Source organism: Poecilia formosa, unplaced genomic scaffold, assembly GCF_000485575.1.
Source record: "Poecilia formosa unplaced genomic scaffold, Poecilia_formosa-5.1.2 Scaffold88, whole genome shotgun sequence".
Taxonomy (NCBI): Eukaryota; Metazoa; Chordata; class Actinopteri; order Cyprinodontiformes; family Poeciliidae; genus Poecilia; species Poecilia formosa.
In genome coordinates this window covers 1650912-1669652 of record NW_006800027.1, presented here as the reverse complement: position 1 = coordinate 1669652, position 18741 = coordinate 1650912, and the positions used below count along the sequence as shown (strand labels likewise).

The following is an 18741-nucleotide window of genomic DNA, read 5'->3' as shown; positions in this document are numbered from 1 at the left end:
GCAAAGTGGCCTGACCATGGGGTATTGTTAAGAGGAAGAAGACACCAGACTCAACAATGCAGATGAACTAAAGGCAGCAGTCAAAGCAACATTGTTACATCTCAGCAGTGACACAGGCAGATATTCTACATCTCACTATATTGATGAAACAATTGAAGAAAAAGAAGGACCAACCAGGCACCGAGTGCATAGAAATGAGCAGATTATTCAGAAGATATTTATCTTTAAAATCAATTTTTTAATTGATCTTAATATTCAGATTTTCAGACACTGAATTGTATTTTTGCATACACCCCAAAAGCTTAAGCAGAAATACACTGCATAAAGTTAACTAAAGTTAGACTAACAAAGGCATCTTTTTTCAAAAAGATAAGAACATATAGGTTTTAGTTTCAAATTGTGCACAATATGTAGTTACAAATGTGACATGTGTTTTTAGAACAAAATTGAAAACAAATTACAATTTTTCTCTCCAATTACCAAACTTGCCTCAAATATCTATTTATTATAGATTATGTATTTGTTTGTTCAAACGCTGTAATATTTTACCGTCCACCGCCTAATGGTGGCACCAGGTAGCTCCGAAAAATAACGAGGGAGAAAAAAAAAAGGTGCACCTCAAAATAACAGATATTGACTATGACGTAACAACTACGGGTCCCTTTTTTTGAGGCGCATGCGCACTTAACCCACTTCAGCATTGTTCTGAAAGCGCTCGCGAACAGGAAGATGACGTAGGTGTCCTCTCCTTCACCACTTGCTGAGCAACATGGAAACAAAGGCCTGCCCCCTTTTTCATGAGGATTTCTTCACAGCCAGCGTTACTTTACGTGTAATCAAGATTACTAAATCGGATTACGATACTTTTTGTGTGTTTTAGCTCGTCTTTAGCGGCAGACATTGCGACTGAAATGGATGTGGAGCAGCGTGATGTCTGCGGGGAGACTAAATCGGCCATTAACACTTGGCGTTATCGCCACCATTTCACGTACAAGGCTGATCAGGGGAAAAATATCATCGTCCAATGTAATCTGTGCCTGCCGAGGGTCAATCTGCTGTCCACGTCGAAAACCTCCACGTCAAACCTAAAGAAGCATTTAGACGTAAGTTAGATGAACGCAGCGTGAATGTGAAGATCTGCAGCTCAGTTTGCGTTCAGGTTTTAAAACCGAGTAAATGAATGAACAGCTAATTAATAACGTTACACATGGTCCAATCATGGCGCTGCAGACTCCTCCAAGAAAAGGAGGCATCTGCTTGTTCGATAGTTTTGTGTTTTTTTTTTGTTTTTTTTTGTATTGCACAAGTTTCTAAAGTTGCATGAAGTTATATTACATCCGCCCTGAAACGCGTCTTTGTTTTTTTTTTTGTTTTTGTTTTTTTCAGAGAACACACCTGGGCTGTGAAGCCAGGCCTGATGCAAAGAGAGGGAGAAAGAAGGAGGAGTACAACGGCGAGGAAAGCAGACACTGCCAGCTGAAAAAACTCAAAGCAGAGATCATCTCGAAATGCCTGACCCAGTCCAAGATTGATGATCTCATCTTCAGCTTCATTGTGGAGGATTGTCAGTCTTTCTACGTGCTGGAGCAGCCTGGTTTCCAGAGGCTGATCACAGGTTTGACGGAGGGGCTAAAGGTCATGGACAGGGTGACCCTGTTTACCAAAGTGGACCAAGGCCTCACCAGAATGCGAGAGGAGCTGCTAGTCAAGCTCAGCAGCATCCAGTACGTCTGCACCACAGCGGACATCTGGACGGCCAACGACAGGAGCTTCTTTGGCATTACGTGCCACTGGATCGATCCGGAGTCACTCGAGAGAAAGTCTGCCGCTCTGGGGTTCCCGCGGCTGCAGGACACGATCTCATACGACTCCATCGCTGGGCGGATACACGACACCCATGTGGCGTACAACATTGAAAATAAGGTCCAGACCACCGTCACCGACAACGCCAGCCCTTTTGCCAGCGTCTTCAGAGAGTTCGTGTCGGACAGTCAGGAAAGGGATGACGACTTTGGGTTCTTCGAGAACGTGAGAACCATACTGGAGGGCGAGCGAGAGCAGGACATGCTCTTGTTCCTGCCCCCGGTGCAGCGATGCGCATCTCACGCCCTGGAGCAGATCATCACTGAGGACTTTTGGCAGGCCATCTCGGAGGGGCCCATGTGTCAGCTTCACTACAGCTCCATGACCAAGGTGTTCTCCATATGGAACAAGTGCCACCATGTCCAGGTTGGAATGGAAGTGGCAGAGGAGATTAGAAAGATGGCGCTGGTCGTCCCAGCCGTTATCCGCTGGAACGTGGAGTACTGTGCTGTGCAGAAGATCATCTCCCTCAGTGAGCGGGAGCTGACGGAGCTCTGTGCCCGTCTGGAGGTCACCCGCCTGCAGCCGGAGGAAATGGCCTTCCTCAAGGAATACGTGACTGTGTTCCACCCTCTCGCATTTGCGCTCGAACTCTTCCAAGCAGAGCAGAAGTGCTACCTCGGTCTCGTCATCCCAACCATCCTGAGCTTGAAGAACAAGCTAAACGAGCAGAAGGACGCAGCCAGCTACTTTGGCGACGTCATCAACAGCATTGCCGTGGCGATCGACGTTCGATTCCAGGAGTTTTTCTCCAACAATGAGGCAAAGATCGCCACGGCAACGACCCCTCAATTCCGCCTGTGGTGGATGGCGGCCTCCGAGAGGGAGGAGATGTGCTCCCTGCTGGCCACCGAGGCTTCCCAGATGGAGCCCCGCGACGTGCCCGAGGCCAACACCAGCCGCAACCTGTCCACGATAAAATCCGAGGACGACTTCTTCAGCTACGGGTCGGCGAAGACCTCCGCTCAGAACCAGCAGCGAGGGGTGACGGAGGAGATCCGCAAGTACGTCGAGGGAACAGGGAAGAGCCTCGAGTGTCTGCAGGATTTCCCCAGAGTGAAGCAGCTTTTTCTCAAATACAACACCACCCTGCCTTCGTCGGCCCCCGTCCAGCGCCTCTTCAGCCAGAAGGGCAACCTCATGACCTCGCAGAGAAACTTTCTAACAGACGACTACTTCGAACGCATTCAGCTTTTAAGATACAACAGCAGCGTGTGTCCTTTGTTAACAGAATGACTTGTTTTGTTTGTTTTTTTTTGGTCCCAACCTTTCAAATTGTGTGGAATCAAACCATAATGTGCTAAATCATGACTGAAAATAACAAAACGTCTCATTTCAGGCTCTTTAGCCTTGATGTGTTTTTTGCATTTTCCTCCTCTCCATGTTTTTTATTAGTGAAGCCTACTTCTGCTCCTCCATAATGGCCTAATGAAAAGAAAATATCTGATTGACAATCATTACCACTGACATTCAGAAAGAATGAGCTGACAAAAAGCATCTTTCTTTTGTGCTGTTTTTTTGATTTTAGAAAAGCCCAAGAAGCTAAACTGAAAGGATTTTGTCTTTTGGTTGGGCTACTTTTTTCTACAGCTGTTAAGTACGAATGCATCTTGTTCTCTATGTTTTATATCATATATAAAAAGGCAAACAAAACATGTTTGTATGTGTCTCTGCTTTTTTTTTTTTGTCCCATTTGAACTAACAAGAAGGCAATTAGCAATGAAGCCTGCTAACTTACAGTTTCAGTCAGTTTTACAGTTTTAACTCACTCTTTCTCGCTCTTTTTCTCTCTCTACATAAGCATAGATTCATACACAAGGCTGGATTAAGAATTTGTGCATTTCCACCAAGAAATTAGCCATTTTAAATGAACTCTACTAATTCAGCCAATACTGATCAATTATTCAGCCAGAATCGACCTAAACACTTGTAGATGGCCAAAGACTGCAGAAGAGAGGCGAGTTAATGAGATACATTGAATAGAATATTTGTACGGCTTCATGTCTAAAGTCAAAGTTAAAATTGTGTTGGAAAAAATAGACCTCCAATTTAACTTGACATTCATATCCATGGCGAAAGTTTCTGTAAAGAACTGTATTTGTATGCAGCTTTGGCTTCATCAGCGCACACTGATTGGTGTTCATAGATGCCTGTATTTATAAGCAAGATATTCACAAATAGCAAAACTCCATTGCTGCAGCGTCTCAAGCGTATTCCATGCCATGTGCCCAGATGTCAGCTAAGAGCTTTCGTCTTGTCAGACAGCTGCCTGGAGACCAACAGGAGCCTGTCAGAGAATACAAACACATTTCTGCGCAGGCTCTGCACGGACCGAAGCTGTCAAAAACAAAACTCTGGGGAGGATCCAAAACCATCCACAGAGAGAATGAGAAATCATAGGATTAGGTTGTTTCTTTCAGTGTTATTGCATGTATCAATGTTAAGGTATGCAAATTCAAGAGAAGTCCCTGCAAGTTTGCCTAAAGAGGACTATACAGACATAGGCATGGACTGCTGAAGAAACTCCACGTCTGACATTGAGGCAGGATTTTACTGCACACATCAGATGATAAGAAGTAAACTGAATAAGTAACAGGAGTTATGCAGAAAATCCCAAACTGTCACAGTACAAGCTAGTGATACGAGTTTAAAAATGTTTGGTTTTTTCAAGGTAGAGGCCTCTCCATCTGTACCTTTGTGCTGTTTCAACATGAAAATTTGTTTTAGCTGCCATTTTTGCATACGAAATATAATTTGCCAAGCTACTCCCAAATCAGAGACCGGACAGAAGAACCGGGTCTAAAGAGGAAAAAGGATGGGAATGTGGCTCTGTGGTCCAAATTTCTAGATTAACAAGCATTTTACATTTAATTTGGAAATCCACTTACCACAGGTAGATGCTGGTTTTATTTTCCAGCAGTTAGCGTCTGCCTACACTGCCAATAAATGCAGTATCTGGTTTCATGATCATGGTATGTGTTTGATTGGCCAACGAGCAGAACTGACCTAAACCCCATTTGGAATCAGTAGTTTGTCAAGATACCAGATTGTTAGGCCAAAATAAATATATGTGCCAAGCCAAAGGACACATTAAGTCAACCTGTAGTTTCAACACTTCAGCAGAGCCACAGGTTGATTTTTGCAAAGAGAGTCCCAACTAAGTATTGTGTGCACATTCAGCATAGCACTAAATATAGGAGTTTCACGTTATCGAATCACTGAAATAGAATAACTTTTTGATATATTAATTTATTGAGATTGCCCTGCAACTGTTGGGAGATCCGATGGTTTGGTGGAACAAACATTGCTCAGTATTTCCTTACCTTTCACTTCATTCCTTGGTCACCGTTCAGCAGCATATTTTCATGAAGTACATAAAGGTATTAAGTGATAAAGTATATTTGGAAGCATACTTAAGTCAACCTATATTTCTGCTCCTTTTGGGCAAAGATGTGAACTACAGAAAAGATCATGTTGTTTTCTAAAGAAGTTAAATAAAGGGAACAAAAAGACAAAGCAAAGCCAAGTTTCAAGTTTGATCCAAATTTAAGTCTTTTAATGTTTTAAGAAAACAAATAGTATAAAGTATTACTTGTGAAAAGACGTAGTCACACCCCACACATTAACACACGTTTAGAACAGGATCATGTTAGGCACAAAGTTGGAGGAGGGTGTGTAGTCAGTGTGTTTATTACCTCCCTCAGTACTTAAACTTAATTTACCAAGTGCTTGTCTATGTAATCCTCTCATGCTTCCCCCCCCTCGTTTAATAAAAGCAGCATGGCAGAAATAAATACTTTAACATGACTATACCCACCGAGTTTGTCAGTACACTAGAATAGGGTGGGGAAGAATTAGAAGGAGTTCAAGACATAGCTGAGATCATTTTTTTATTCTAATGCCCCTCTGTCATGTTGCATGTGGTCCTAGAAAAGCCCTGGTCACTTCAGGAGGAGCTTGGCAGGACCAAAGTGGCCCAGGTTCTCGCAGGACTTGATCCAGCGTTGAACGTTAGCGGCGGTGGCGGACGTTGAGCCGTTCTGCGACAAACAGCAGTAGCAGGCGATGTCGGCCAGGGAGAACTCCGTCCCGCAGAGCCAGGGGCCACGACCCAGAGCGGAGTCGAGGGCCCTCAGGACAGCGGCCCGCTCCTTGGCGCTGCCGTCTGCCAGCTGGTAGAAGGCCGTGTCCACCCAGCTGTCCACCAGCGTGGCCACAGCGGGGTCGCTGGGGTAGGGAGCGAGTAGCTTGAAGAGGAAGCGCGCTACGTTGGCCTCGCCCTCAATGGGACACATGTTGCGGACGCTGAACTTCATTTCCAGTTTGGGAACTGCGAACAAGCAAGGAGGAAAAAGAAAGAAGCACACAGGCACTTTTCAATGAATCCAATCATCACCAAGAAGGTCATTAATTTCACTAATTTAACTGGAAAAAAAGAGATGTTCATGTACATTCAAAACAGAACGATAAATTACAAGTGTCTATTAATTTTGATGAGAGCTAACTAACTAACTAACTAACTAACTAACTAACTAACTAAAATTCAGTTTCAAAGAAAATTTGAAAATCAAATAAAGTGTTTTCTGGTTGAAATGTACGTTCACATGTCGCATGAACAACAGCTTCAGTGCCGGGAGGCATGAAGGCAATCTCAGGTTGCTCAAGATGCCTTTTCATGACCACACTTTTTCCTTCCATTCAACTTTTTGGTAATATCCCTCAACAAAGCCTTATGAATATCCAGCTTCTTTAGTAAGGATTCACGGCTTCTTAACCCTTCAAATGGAGAACGAGAGTCTGCTGGACAACTGAAGACAACACGCCTCCTCCTAGTTTTATTTCATAGTTTAACTGAAAAAATCAAATTGGACTTATTAACCACAATCAATCCAGTCACCAGAATGCCACATTTAAAATGTATCTGTAAGTAACAAATCTATTCCCCTTTTTAACTTTTGATGACAGCATAATGTCAACACTTACAGCTAAGAAACAACATAAAATATTCTGACGTTTTCCTCATTCTACTGCTTTCCACATAGTTTTGTTCCTGATAATTACAGCCATCGACCAAATAAAGTTCCACCTCCTAATCACTCCACAAAGCAGCTGAACACCTACTTGAAAGCTCACGTCTTATCGTTTCTTGTAATTACTTTGACCTGGTAAATAGTACGGTAATTAAGTTTTATAACATCAGACAAGCTGAGCAGCAATCTGCCCGCATGCGTTCACATGAAATCACATCCAAATTAAACAGCACAGATGTGTATTAAGCCTGTGTGGTTCAGCAGGGATGAACCACACAGGCTTAATAGACAGATTTCGGAACAGTATGATGCATTAATGCAGAATTTAAAATCATATACACTGTTTTTTTGGGGTTTCTTTTTTTGTTTACTTTTACTTAGGACATTTTCTGCCCTGATATTTGAACTACATATTTTACTGCCAACTTAGTTTCATGAGATATGAGGTCCAAAATCCATTTTCCATCACAAAGGGTAAACTGGCAACAGGGAAAAATATTCACAACTTTATCCCTGCTTCCACTTTGCTTTGTTTTTCTGATGTTTTCTTGGTCTTTATGATGTTATTACCCAATGACATCACAAAACAGTAAAATACACTGAAATTTGTGGTTGTGACAAAACGTGAAGTTCAAAGGGTTAATACCCCCTGAATGTTTTGCAGGGGACTGTAAACACTCTTCACATTGCAAAAAAGAAACAAAAAAAAACTTGTAGTTGCATGATAAATTAGAATTCACCATTCATCAAATTTGGACAATCAAAGGACGTGATATGACAAGTCCCAGTCTCTGACCAAATATCTGGCATGCTAACTCTAATGAAGGAGCCGGTCGTTGACTTGAGATGTCAGGAGCAGTAGCGGCTAATAAGAAACAAGAAATGAAAAGAATACTACAGCCAACAAACATACAGCAAGAATAGAGGAGAGTGAATAAAGCCGTGGATCCAGAAAGCCGTTTCCTATGTGCAACAATATTACAGCCTCAGGAGTGTAAACACATGTAAACAAAACAGATTAAATCTCAAAGAGCTACACAGATGATGGTGTAACCACATAAAAAAAAAAAATAAATAAAAAAAAAACACACTTTTGTGCAAGAGAACTGTAGATGACAAAAAAAATAAGTCAGGGGCTTGTGAGTGTCTTCAAGAAGGACGATAAGGAACTAAATTGTATTGCTGGCTGGTCTGTGAGAAGCTTTTTCCAGTCCGTTAACACTAGCACAAACAGATTTTGAGTGATAATAGGCCAGGATCATCAAAGAAGAAAATGGAAAAAAAATAAAAATAAAAAAGATATTTACAGGTCTGGGCTTCACAAAATCTCTAAACAGTGTACCTCTACAAGACCTGCACAATACGCTGCAGTCATTACTGTAATATCAATAAGTGTAAAATGGCGATACCATGCAAATGTTGTGCATGCAAATTCGACATGCCAAAAATGTATTTTGCAGGTTGGGTAGACTTTCACAGTGTTCCCTTCCTGCACCTGTTGTTTACTTTTAGAGGAAGGTCAGAAAAAAACGGAAGCTAATTTTGACAGATATTCCTGTCATAGCATTGAGAAATCGTATTCCAATTCATCTTGTGCAGTCTTGCTCTCTACCCAAATAAAACCATAATCTAGTAGTCTGAACCTTGGCCAAACATAACTACAACGCACCTGTGTCAGTGCCCCCTTACCGTTCTTCCATATGAGGGTGAAGCCCAGCTGGAACATATGGCGAGCGTAACTGTCTGCGTGTTTGGGACCCAGGCAGGACAGGAGCTGTGGCGGCACGCTGCTGACCGAAGAGTGGACGTGGACAGTGGAGAGAACCCGATAGTGCTGACACAGCAGGTTGTGGAGAACCAGCAGGGTGAGGGGAGGCTGCGCAGGGTTTGCATTTATGACGATGTCCCGGAGAGCGCCCAGGTCCTAAACGGGCGAAGGAAAATGTGTCGTGAGTATTAAGTCGATTTCTCTATTACAGTTAAACCATTACAGCAGCCACAAATGGGAAAGCGTCTGTCCAAATCCTCTAATCTACCAAGACTGCTATCGATACAGATAGGGGCAGCTGGTTAGTAGAGTCTTACGATTTCTCCAAAATCTAAAAGCCCTAATGGCCCAGTTAGCCGTACATGCTACAACACGCATCACTTCTCTACCTTCCCCAGCAGTGCATCCAGGTTTTTAGTTGCTTTGAAGATGTCGCAGCTGGAGCTCTGTGAGGAGAGGCTGCTGCTGACCGTCACGTCCAGATCTGCATCTGGGGTCGTCACAGTCTTGGCGAGGCCTTCGACCGCCGCTTTCAGCTCGTACAGCTTCCTCATGATCTCATCCTGACGCACCTCCAGAGCCCTGACTGCCGGGTCCACGTCGCCATTCTGGAAAGACAGAAAGACGTAGTTTAGCTTCGCAAAGCTGAAGTGACTGCATTTAACCAATACGTTAACATGACGACCAACAAGAACAACAAATCCTTAAATACATAACCATTAAAAAAATAAGAAAAAAACTTTGCTGAAGTTTTGCATGCCTTGCTAATTACCTGGTCTAGATACTTTATGATTTCATAAGGGCCTAATTTTTTGGAATATGTATATAAATAAATAACACATTTCCATATTAGAGTTCCCATTATAGGAAATATCATTAAATAGCAATTAAGGGGAAGCTTTAGATGCTAAACACTTGCTGGACAGAAAGGAAAAGAAACACTTGGATATTACTGCAAAGGAGCACCGAGAAGGTTTTGCTGACGACGGTAAGTTGGGTAAACTGCTCCGCAGAGCAACGCTGATAAACAGGGACTACACAGCAGTATTTACAGGAAGCTTTGCCTCCATCTTTATCCCTTCCATAGGGGGAGCGGCAACAGCTTCACGAAAAAGAGATGCTTGTCCGCCATTTCGGTGAAAATAAAATTAATCAATGAAAAGTGTTTTATTTAACACACTGTTGCATCACAAAATGTGTTCTCCTTAAGGAAAAAAAAAAAAAAAGAATTGACATTTACATAAAGCTGTGATTAGAACAAGCATAGCAGGGAGGAAATGTTTCGAAAACAATCTCAAAAACAATGTCAAAAGATCTGAGTAGTAAAAGTTCAACAGTGTAGTCTTGGAAAATTCTTTCGCCATCAAGTCAGGAAAAAAAAAAAACAGTAAACAGAGAACCTTGTTCTGTCAGAGTATTCTGCAAATCAGCTGTTCTACCTTAAGAAATGCATCTTGTGACTAAACCTGTTCAACTGAACCAACAGTAAATTAAATACAGTGTGCCAAAGATCAGAAATGATACCTGCTGTTTGTCTTTAATGATGGATTGTTGGTTTTAGTCACTGGTTTTTATATATTTTTTATTAAAGATATTATGTAGTTCACATTGCTAAATTATGTGAACAAATGTTAAAGTTGCAAGCGATGTCTCAGAAGCTAAAGAGCTGTATAATTTTGGCATTCTTACGTTCACCATAAAACATTGCAGCGTTGTTTTTTTTTTCTGATCCTATTTCAACAATTATTTAAGTAAACGCTGATCATAACCATGATCACAGCAAACATCCATTGAGAGATGTATTATTGAGCAGAAAAAAAATTCAACCAGCAGTTATCTTAGTGATAAGATGCAACAAAGAAAATCTGTGAAAAATCTCATCTTTTTGACACAGTAATACATTTTTCATCAGCAGCTCAGTATTCCTTTTGAAGAAAGTGATTATTTCTTAGTGGGCCAAGTTAAATCTAGTTGGTGACTTTTTTTCATTTTCATTCATTTTCTAAAAACCACACATGAAGTTGACCTAAAAGACAGATTTTTGTATAATCTTTAGTCACTAAAGTCATTCATTTAGCTTTTGATAATATAATACTTCCATAATCTCATGACTACATAGAGCACTGGTTGCATCAGCCACATTTGACATTTTCACAGTCATGGAAGCACAGGAAGCTAACTTGGCTAAAAAATAAACAAGCTGGGACGAACGTATACCAAAACATAGCAAGGGGGGGAAAAGGCACAATGTTATAATTGAGGCTTGATAGCTCTAAAAATCCTGACTGAAATCAAACCAGTAAGCGGTTACCTGAAGCGCATGGTCCGAGCTGCAGCTGTTCTCTTGCCTCGTGTGGATATTTGGTAACTTGTACATGCAGGTGGGCAAATCAATCTTTATGTCCGGAGAGACGGGCTTTACCTGGTACATGGACATGGCGGAGCACCTCGGACCAGTGCCAGGGACAAACACTTAAAACACAAAACACAAAAAACCCTCGGAAGAGGTGTGATGTTGACAGGCAGCGAGTGCTGCTAACACGCCTGCACCGGAAAGAGAGGCCACGGTGTCGTCACATCCGGCAGGAAAAAATTAAAACAAATTAAAAAATTGTTTTATTCTTTATTAAATATAAATTATTTTGTAAGTTTAATTTGAATTTTCATGTAACAGTATACAATTTTAATTTAAAAGTAATACAATTTATTTTTCATTGGTTTTACTTCTAAAGTACTTCTTGCAATCTCTAAACATGCAAAAAAAAAAAAAAATAGAATTCGTGTTTTCATGTGGATATTTCCCAATCTATTTGTCTTTTTATTTTTTATATGTTGGTAGTTTGATGAAGTCAGAATTTGATTAGATGCATCTTTACTCAGTCATTCAGGAGTCTACATGTTATTTTCAGAAGAAAAAAAAAACATTGAGATGAATGAGATGAACCAAGAAGAGATAGGAAATGCTCGTCCTCAAGAAAGAGAACCTTTACAAAAGATTTTCAAGTAAAAAAATAATCTTTGAAAAAAAAAACTGAAGTTAGCTTCTGGTAAAAGGGCTGCTTGAGGAGCAACTGATTGTAATACCTGATGCAATCAGACAAATTATAATACTATGTAAATTCTGGTATTTTTTGAAAGAATTAAATAACAACATACAAATCAATAACATATTAACACGATAACAAATCAAGAAATATTTCCAAATTTATTTTGATTTTTTTTACAACTTAAAGCATTTGAAACCAACACATAAAGGAGATACAAATTATATTCTTGAACAGTGCACATCAGTTCCACTAGCAAAATTTATGGCATACTGCATATTTACTTGCAGTCCTAATGCAACAGCAGGACTCAGCATAATGACAAGGCTGTATACAAAATCCTTACTTTACTATAAACCACGTATATCATTTGGTTACATTCTGATTGTTCTTTCTTCAGTCCATAGGTAGAGGAGTCAAAAAATTCAAAATCTGTTTAACTGAATCATGACTTAGGTTGTCCAAACACAAGAGGGCGCCATTTAATCGTTCAGATTATTTCCGCACGCCAGCAGCAGTACATGAGATTACAAAATAATTGCTAAATACAGCTACTTTCAAACATGAAACAAATAACAAAAAATAGTTTAATATTTCTGTGTGATTCATAGTTTTTTTTATGTTATTCCATGATTGATACTGCTCTTTTTTTTTAAAATACAATGATTTTGATGATATGTGCATTATTCACAATGTGAGCTGAATCCTGCCAAATGCAGATTTTATATCGTCATTTCTATATTTTGCATTAGTTGACATTATATTTAAAACAGTGGGTGATTTTTCTGTCCTAAAAACATAATGAGACAGAGTGAGCATTTAGATCAAAACACTAATCTCCTAAATTAGGATTTCATACAAAAAAAGTATAAAAGTCAAAATTCCCAAATTTTTACTCAAGTGAGAGTAGAGCTACTTCAACGTAACATATCTTATTCAAGTGAAAGTGAAAATTAGCTATCAAAGTAATAACTTTACAGAGTAAAAAGTATGTGATGAAAAAGCTGCTTCCAGATTGAGTTACTGTACCAACCAATGTGAAATTTAAAAATTATGTAATCAGTCTAAGTTAAATATTAAGCTCCATGCAAACTCTTCAGTTTTAAACTAAATGAATACGACCCTGAACAGGAGCACTTAGTTTGAATACTCTAGATCAACATTAGATTCTCTTTCTTCTTTTGCGCTTTCCTTTGGTTTGTTATTTGTTTGTATTTCCTTTTAATTCATGTAAAGCACTTTGAATTGCCTAGTTGCTGAAAATGTGCTATATAAATAAAATTACCTTACCTTACACTCAATAGACACTGTATCACAAATACCTGTTCAGTGGGTAACTAACTAGCTCATAACATGGCAGCAGGTCAATGCATTTAGATGTATAGATGTAATGGAGATAATTTACTGAAATGAATTTTGACTTTGTGACTTTGACAAGTTGCTTGGGCAAGATATAATGATTTCAATATTTTAGGAACTCCTAATCTACTGGCATTTTTATGCACCTCCATGTCTTTGGTTTTACAGAAAATGGCCCCAGAAAGAGAAAGAGGCAGTTAGAGATGAAAAATCCTTTTTATTGTCAGAGTAGAATACGTTTAATGTTACAGAAAAGCAGCAGATAACAACTTGTTACAACCAAAGCATCCAGAATGTCATCTTTAATGCTAAAATGTGTACAGGATCATCAATTTTAAACTCTTACTTGGTCTTGTGAGTCTAGATTTCAGCAGGAACATCCATTCCTGCACATGGCGGTGTATTAGCATAGATTTCACAATGTGCTTTGTTGCACAATTCAGTGCAACAAAGCATCTTTGTGATGTGGGAGTTTTGAAGATTTATATCATTGATGTGCAGCTGACAAATCTATAAAAATCCTTTATTAACATAAGTGTTGAGTGTATATAAAATGACAAAATCTCATTGCAGTCTGCACTTCTTGAAGATGATGTCAAATTGTTTTAAGCTAAGCTCCATATTTACATACTGACACTTTTTAATGATAGGAAGATTTGAGCAAAATAATATTTATGACTACAGCATCCAAAAGTAAACCATGAGCAAACCTCTCCAACCAGACAAATTGCCTTCATACAGTAAATAAGGCACAGCAACGTTATCCTGGAAGACGATTGCCACCTTGTCCTATTTGCGCCTTCTCATTTGGAAAAGTTTTGCAAAATACCGGTCTCCTGCTTCATGACAACCATTACCGAGTCTGAGGATGCGTCAGCACATGTAACAACTGCACAGGGCTTAAAGCAGGGTGTGTCTTAAAAATTCATGTTGCAAACGTGCAGCAGTCTGAGAAACAGAGACTCCTTGAATTACATCAGACAACCGATCACTTGCTTCTACGAAGAACAACAACGCCTTTCAAGAAATCACCTTCCACGAATGTCCTGTGTGTGTCAAGAATGGCCACTAATATGTTTGTAGGTTGTCATCCATAAATAATGAAGGGAATCTACACACATACATCATAGAGGCTCAGCTTGTGTACGAACGGTAGCAGAGCTGTCACCCTCTGCATTATAGATAGAGTTCTTACGGTAAGCTTGCAAAGCCCATTCAAATGTCCTATGATGGCAGTTAAATCTTTCACAACGATCCTTTGCATACACAATGTCAAGTAGCAATGTCTCCGATAGTTGGGTGCTCCAAAAGAGTGGGAATGAGAGAAAATGTGTGTGAGCCTCCACATGTTTTGGCCTCCCAAGTTTTGCATGAGCACACCCGCTTGTTATCTGCTGAAGATGGGATGTGGATTAAAGTTTCAGGCAGACTCAATCAGTAAGATGAGCTGGACACTCCTTTCTTGATATGAGTTTTTAGTGACAATGAAACAAGGTAATCAATTATTAAGGCACCACACAAACCAGCAGGGTAGGCATTTGTGTCAGTCCCAAAGGCCTAATTCCAGCTAAATGCACTTTACATTATTAACAATCACATGACATCTTTATTTAGCTCAGTTAAACATAGCTTAAATGTTAAGATTTGTGTAAAGTATAATTAAAATGCAACTATTAACAGCATTTTGCAAATTTACATGAATGAAAACACAAGAACACTTTGCAAAAGGAAAGAAATCATTATTATTATTATTATTATTATTATATGACATTAACTGACTTGGTACTATACTGCCATACAAGGTTGACTACAAAACGTTTTATTTTGCACATTTCAAAGTAAATTCCCAAACAAATGAAAATATTTTTTAATGAGGATTAAAATATGTTTTAAATCTTGAAAGAAAATATATAGTTGTCAAAGAACAGATATTTCACATTACATGTTCCCCATACAGATCAGTTGTTTAAAATTACATTGGCAAAATGATAACAATTTCGCAAGCATTCACACACAAGTTTAGTCTTGCTCATAATCTGAATAATCTGTAACTGTCGATAAACAGAAGTTTTACATTGTTGCTGTTTTCTGTGTGTAACAAATGCAATGCAGTCTAAGAATATTTGCTTGGCTTGGACATTTTGTTTTGTTTTTTTATTTACAGGAAAAAAATGAGTTGATTTTCTAATGTGTCTTGAGATTCTTGTTGGCTGGTTTTATAAATATTTATAGTTTTAATTTAATATGTATTTATTTTCCCGTTTGATATGAAGTTATTTTTATGAAAAGAATTGCAAAAGGCTTCTTCTTTGCAATTATACATACATATATGTTCAATAAAATAGGATATGTGTTTGGATGAGGCCCTCTTCTCAGACTAAAAGTGTCTTTTGAAAATAATGTTTAAAAGCAGGTATTAAACATATGTTTTATTGAGCCACATTTCTGTTTTTTTTTTAAATTGTTTATTGGTTTGATGTAAAAACTCTAGTTTTAAATGTTATGTTTTTATTACCTGTACACGGTAAAGTCATCATAACTAACAGAAATAAGAGCTTTCAAACATCCATCTGTGCAGTTAATCTACATAATCACTTTTTAATATTATTCTAATTCATTGAATGGTTCTGTGGATTTGGGGGGTTTTTTTGTTTTGTTTTTATTTTTAGCTCAAACTTATCTGTTAGTGTCTGTAGTTCATTATGGCCAGTAAACAGACGTCTGCAGGATCATTACCACTTAGTATTGTAGAACAATTTTCCTTGAAAAGAACAATGCCAAGACACATTTGACAGATGAGCAGGCCATTCCAGTAATTTGGAATAACACCAGCTGCGGCTAATGCCAAGAAGACGAAGAAAAGTTAGAGGAAAACAACGCTGCGCGCCAGCTTTGCTGAGGGAGTCAGTCTGAAGAAGCCTCTATGAGCATACAAACATTTTGGAAGGAAACTTGTAGATTATTGTGAAGAAATGGGACAATTTTTAAGATGCTGGTGGTGGAATGATGACAAGGATGACAAACAAGACGTTCGGTGGAGTATGAAGCCATTCCCAGTGGAACCACATGGTACAGCTGCTAGGTAACAACGCTGATATTCAGTCTTGGATTGTTAAGTGTTCACTGATACAAATTTGACTTTATCCTGAATGCTTTCATGGATTATAGGGATGTTCTTTTTCACATAATTACTAGATGTGCAGACTGTTTAATGTTTTTGTTGTAAACATGTGCTGCTCAAACATTTCAAACTCTTTTCCTGGTTGCAAAGTTTCTTTAAAAACCTTGAAAGCTATGGACCAGTGAGAGCTGAACAAAATTATGCTTCATAGTTAATATATCAGGTCTCACATTTACTTCAAATTATATTTCTATTCATTAAAATAAAAAAATTACAAAAGATGCCCGAAACTTCTGAGAATTTAAAATCTCATATCTAACACAACTATAGAACATGTCATCATCTTTACTTCTTGAAGTTATAAAGAGATGATGTATGCTAGAGGTAAATGTCTTCTTAATTTTTTTTAGCATTAGGCTTAATGCCATAAATATTTTTTTTTCCCAAAAATTAATAGGTTATTTTTTTTTCCCAAAAATTAATAGGTAAAGATGTCCACTATTGGACAATTGTATCCTCCGCAACAATACTGAGCCTCCTTACTGTGCTATAATTGTACCTCATAGAAATAGGAAAAGGTTACTTGACATTAAAATGTACACTTCAACATATATCTAGAAAAATTAATTTTAAATAATTAAAATTTTAGCTCACGTAAAATGACCATATTTGCTTTTGCAGTACTCTGCCACTGATCATTTTGCAAACTAAAAAGTATATTTTCCCTTAACTGAATGAATGTATTCCAAATAATGTTTTCTTAAACTTAAGTCTAAGATTACTTGTGAAAATATTTTTGATTTCACTGCTTTATTCACATTTTTATCCTTGAAAAGTGAGGTGTAAATTGATTTTTTAAGACCTTGACAAATGATGACTGAAAACAAAACCTGCTTCCAGAACTGCTGCAGTTTGTCATTTTTCCTCACATTGTCTTCTCCACAGAAACAGATCCATGTTCTCTACTGCTGCTGCTGTGCTACCTCCCACTGCCCTTGAGTCCAGGTAAACTGCTTGTCACATTACCTCGCGTTGCTGTCCCACACCAGCACATCCCGCCGTCAGTGTCGACTTGTTGGCTCACGTTTCCTTCCTGTTTACCGCTCCCGGCTCCTGACCCGCAGGGGTCACTGATCCACTGCGTGTCGCTTGGGTTGTGTTACCTTTTGGCTTCCCCCAGGCTTGTCCTTCTTCCAACGCAGTGGTCTCCCCTCACCTCCAAACACCCCCACCCCACTGCGGCTGCACAGATTAGAATCAGAAACTGATGCCTGGTAATTTAATTAATTTTCTCAGTGTCTGTGAACAGTGTTTATCATAATATATCTAACAATTGTTACTGCAGTACAGTGCCTTTTTTTTTAACCAAACATTGTGACCATCTCCACTGTAGAACATAGCGGTGGCAGCATCATCCTGTGGAAATTCCTTTGTTCAGAAGGGAAACTGCTGGAAGACGAAACAGATTTCAGAATAAGGCTGATCAGGAAAACAACCCTAAACACCAGTTAAACCTAAAGCAGAGTGATTCAGATTCACTGATAGTCATGTATTAGAATGGCCCAGTCAAAGTCTGTACCTAGTTTCAATAGAGAATATATAACGAGAGCAATAATCAATCAAGAACTCATAGAATGATTCAAAATTTCTTTATTAATTCCAAAGAAAAATTCAGTTGAAAAACAGGCGCAAACAGGACAGGCATTAATCGACATATCCAAGTTTCTACAAATTTGATGATAAATGTCAGGTTATAGTCTTTTTAAGAGGATGCCCAGGATTGTCCATTATGTTCTTCATTTAATAAACCACAACTGTTTTCACAAACCTCTCTAAAGGCTCCAGAACAAAGTCAACCTATTTTAAGCTAAGCAAGCCGATGACCCTCTGATGATCCTGCCCCAACAGATAATGACAGAATATTTTGCACACTCCAAAGTAGATTTATGGAAGATATGCAGCATGTTGCTGCAAACACTGAAGGACCCCAGGCATCCTCAAGCAGTACAGTCTGCTCCGTTCCCCCTTGTATGCCGCTTCGCTGTTCCATCTCCGGTCCACTCTGTTGTCCAAAATGAACATCGAGGCCCTTGTGACCCCCCTTCCCCTCCGCCCCCCCACAATATGACAAAGCATATTGTTTGTCAGATTACTGCATTTCGCCCAGTGACGCACCAACAAAAAGAAAAGAAGGAGCAAAAAATATAGTCTTGCACACCATAAGACTGAAACGATTGCTCATTCTGTTTTCATAAGATGTACCCCAAATTACTTGCAGGTGAAACTGTAGCAAAATTCTTTGTGCAAATTATAGAGTCAGATGGGTTGGTCACAAATCCACACAATTCTCTGTTGTTAGGTCATACTGGAATATTGAAAACTGTGTATTGATTTCTTTCCACTTACAAATAAGCACTCCCTTATATTGGTTTATACCGCTCCCAATAAAAATAAATAAATAAATAAATAAATAAATAAATAAATATAAGGCTTGTGGTTGCATTGTGACAAAATGTTAAATAGTTCATCAGGTATTAAACTTTTTGTAAGACAATG

General features: G+C 39.0%; 2 protein-coding genes across 3 annotated transcripts; one reads left to right on the top strand and one right to left on the bottom strand.

The window, feature by feature from the left end:
- Positions 1 to 701: 701 nt before the first annotated feature.
- LOC103141689 (uncharacterized) lies at positions 702 to 3520 on the top strand. The gene is made up of 2 exons (XM_007557424.2): positions 702 to 1103; positions 1387 to 3520. Exons 1-2 carry the CDS (start codon positions 912 to 914, stop codon positions 3097 to 3099), a joined length of 1905 nt encoding a protein of 634 aa, XP_007557486.1. The 5' UTR covers positions 702 to 911; the 3' UTR covers positions 3100 to 3520.
- A 2216-nt stretch (positions 3521 to 5736) lies between these two features.
- Positions 5737 to 11233, bottom strand: LOC103141688 (aminoacyl tRNA synthase complex-interacting multifunctional protein 2-like). 2 transcript variants are annotated; one of them, XM_007557422.2, is made up of 4 exons: positions 10973 to 11233; positions 9051 to 9269; positions 8583 to 8817; positions 5737 to 6193 (listed from the first exon to the last, which is right to left on the bottom strand). In XM_007557422.2, the coding sequence occupies exons 1-4, from the start codon at positions 11096 to 11098 to the stop codon at positions 5805 to 5807; spliced, it is 969 nt and encodes a 322-aa protein (XP_007557484.1). In that variant the 5' UTR covers positions 11099 to 11233; the 3' UTR covers positions 5737 to 5804. The 2 variants fall into 2 exon arrangements, with proteins under 2 accessions (XP_007557484.1, XP_007557485.1); XM_007557423.2 differs by having other exon boundaries at positions 11084 to 11233.
- Between the last annotated feature and the right edge of the window lie 7508 nt (positions 11234 to 18741).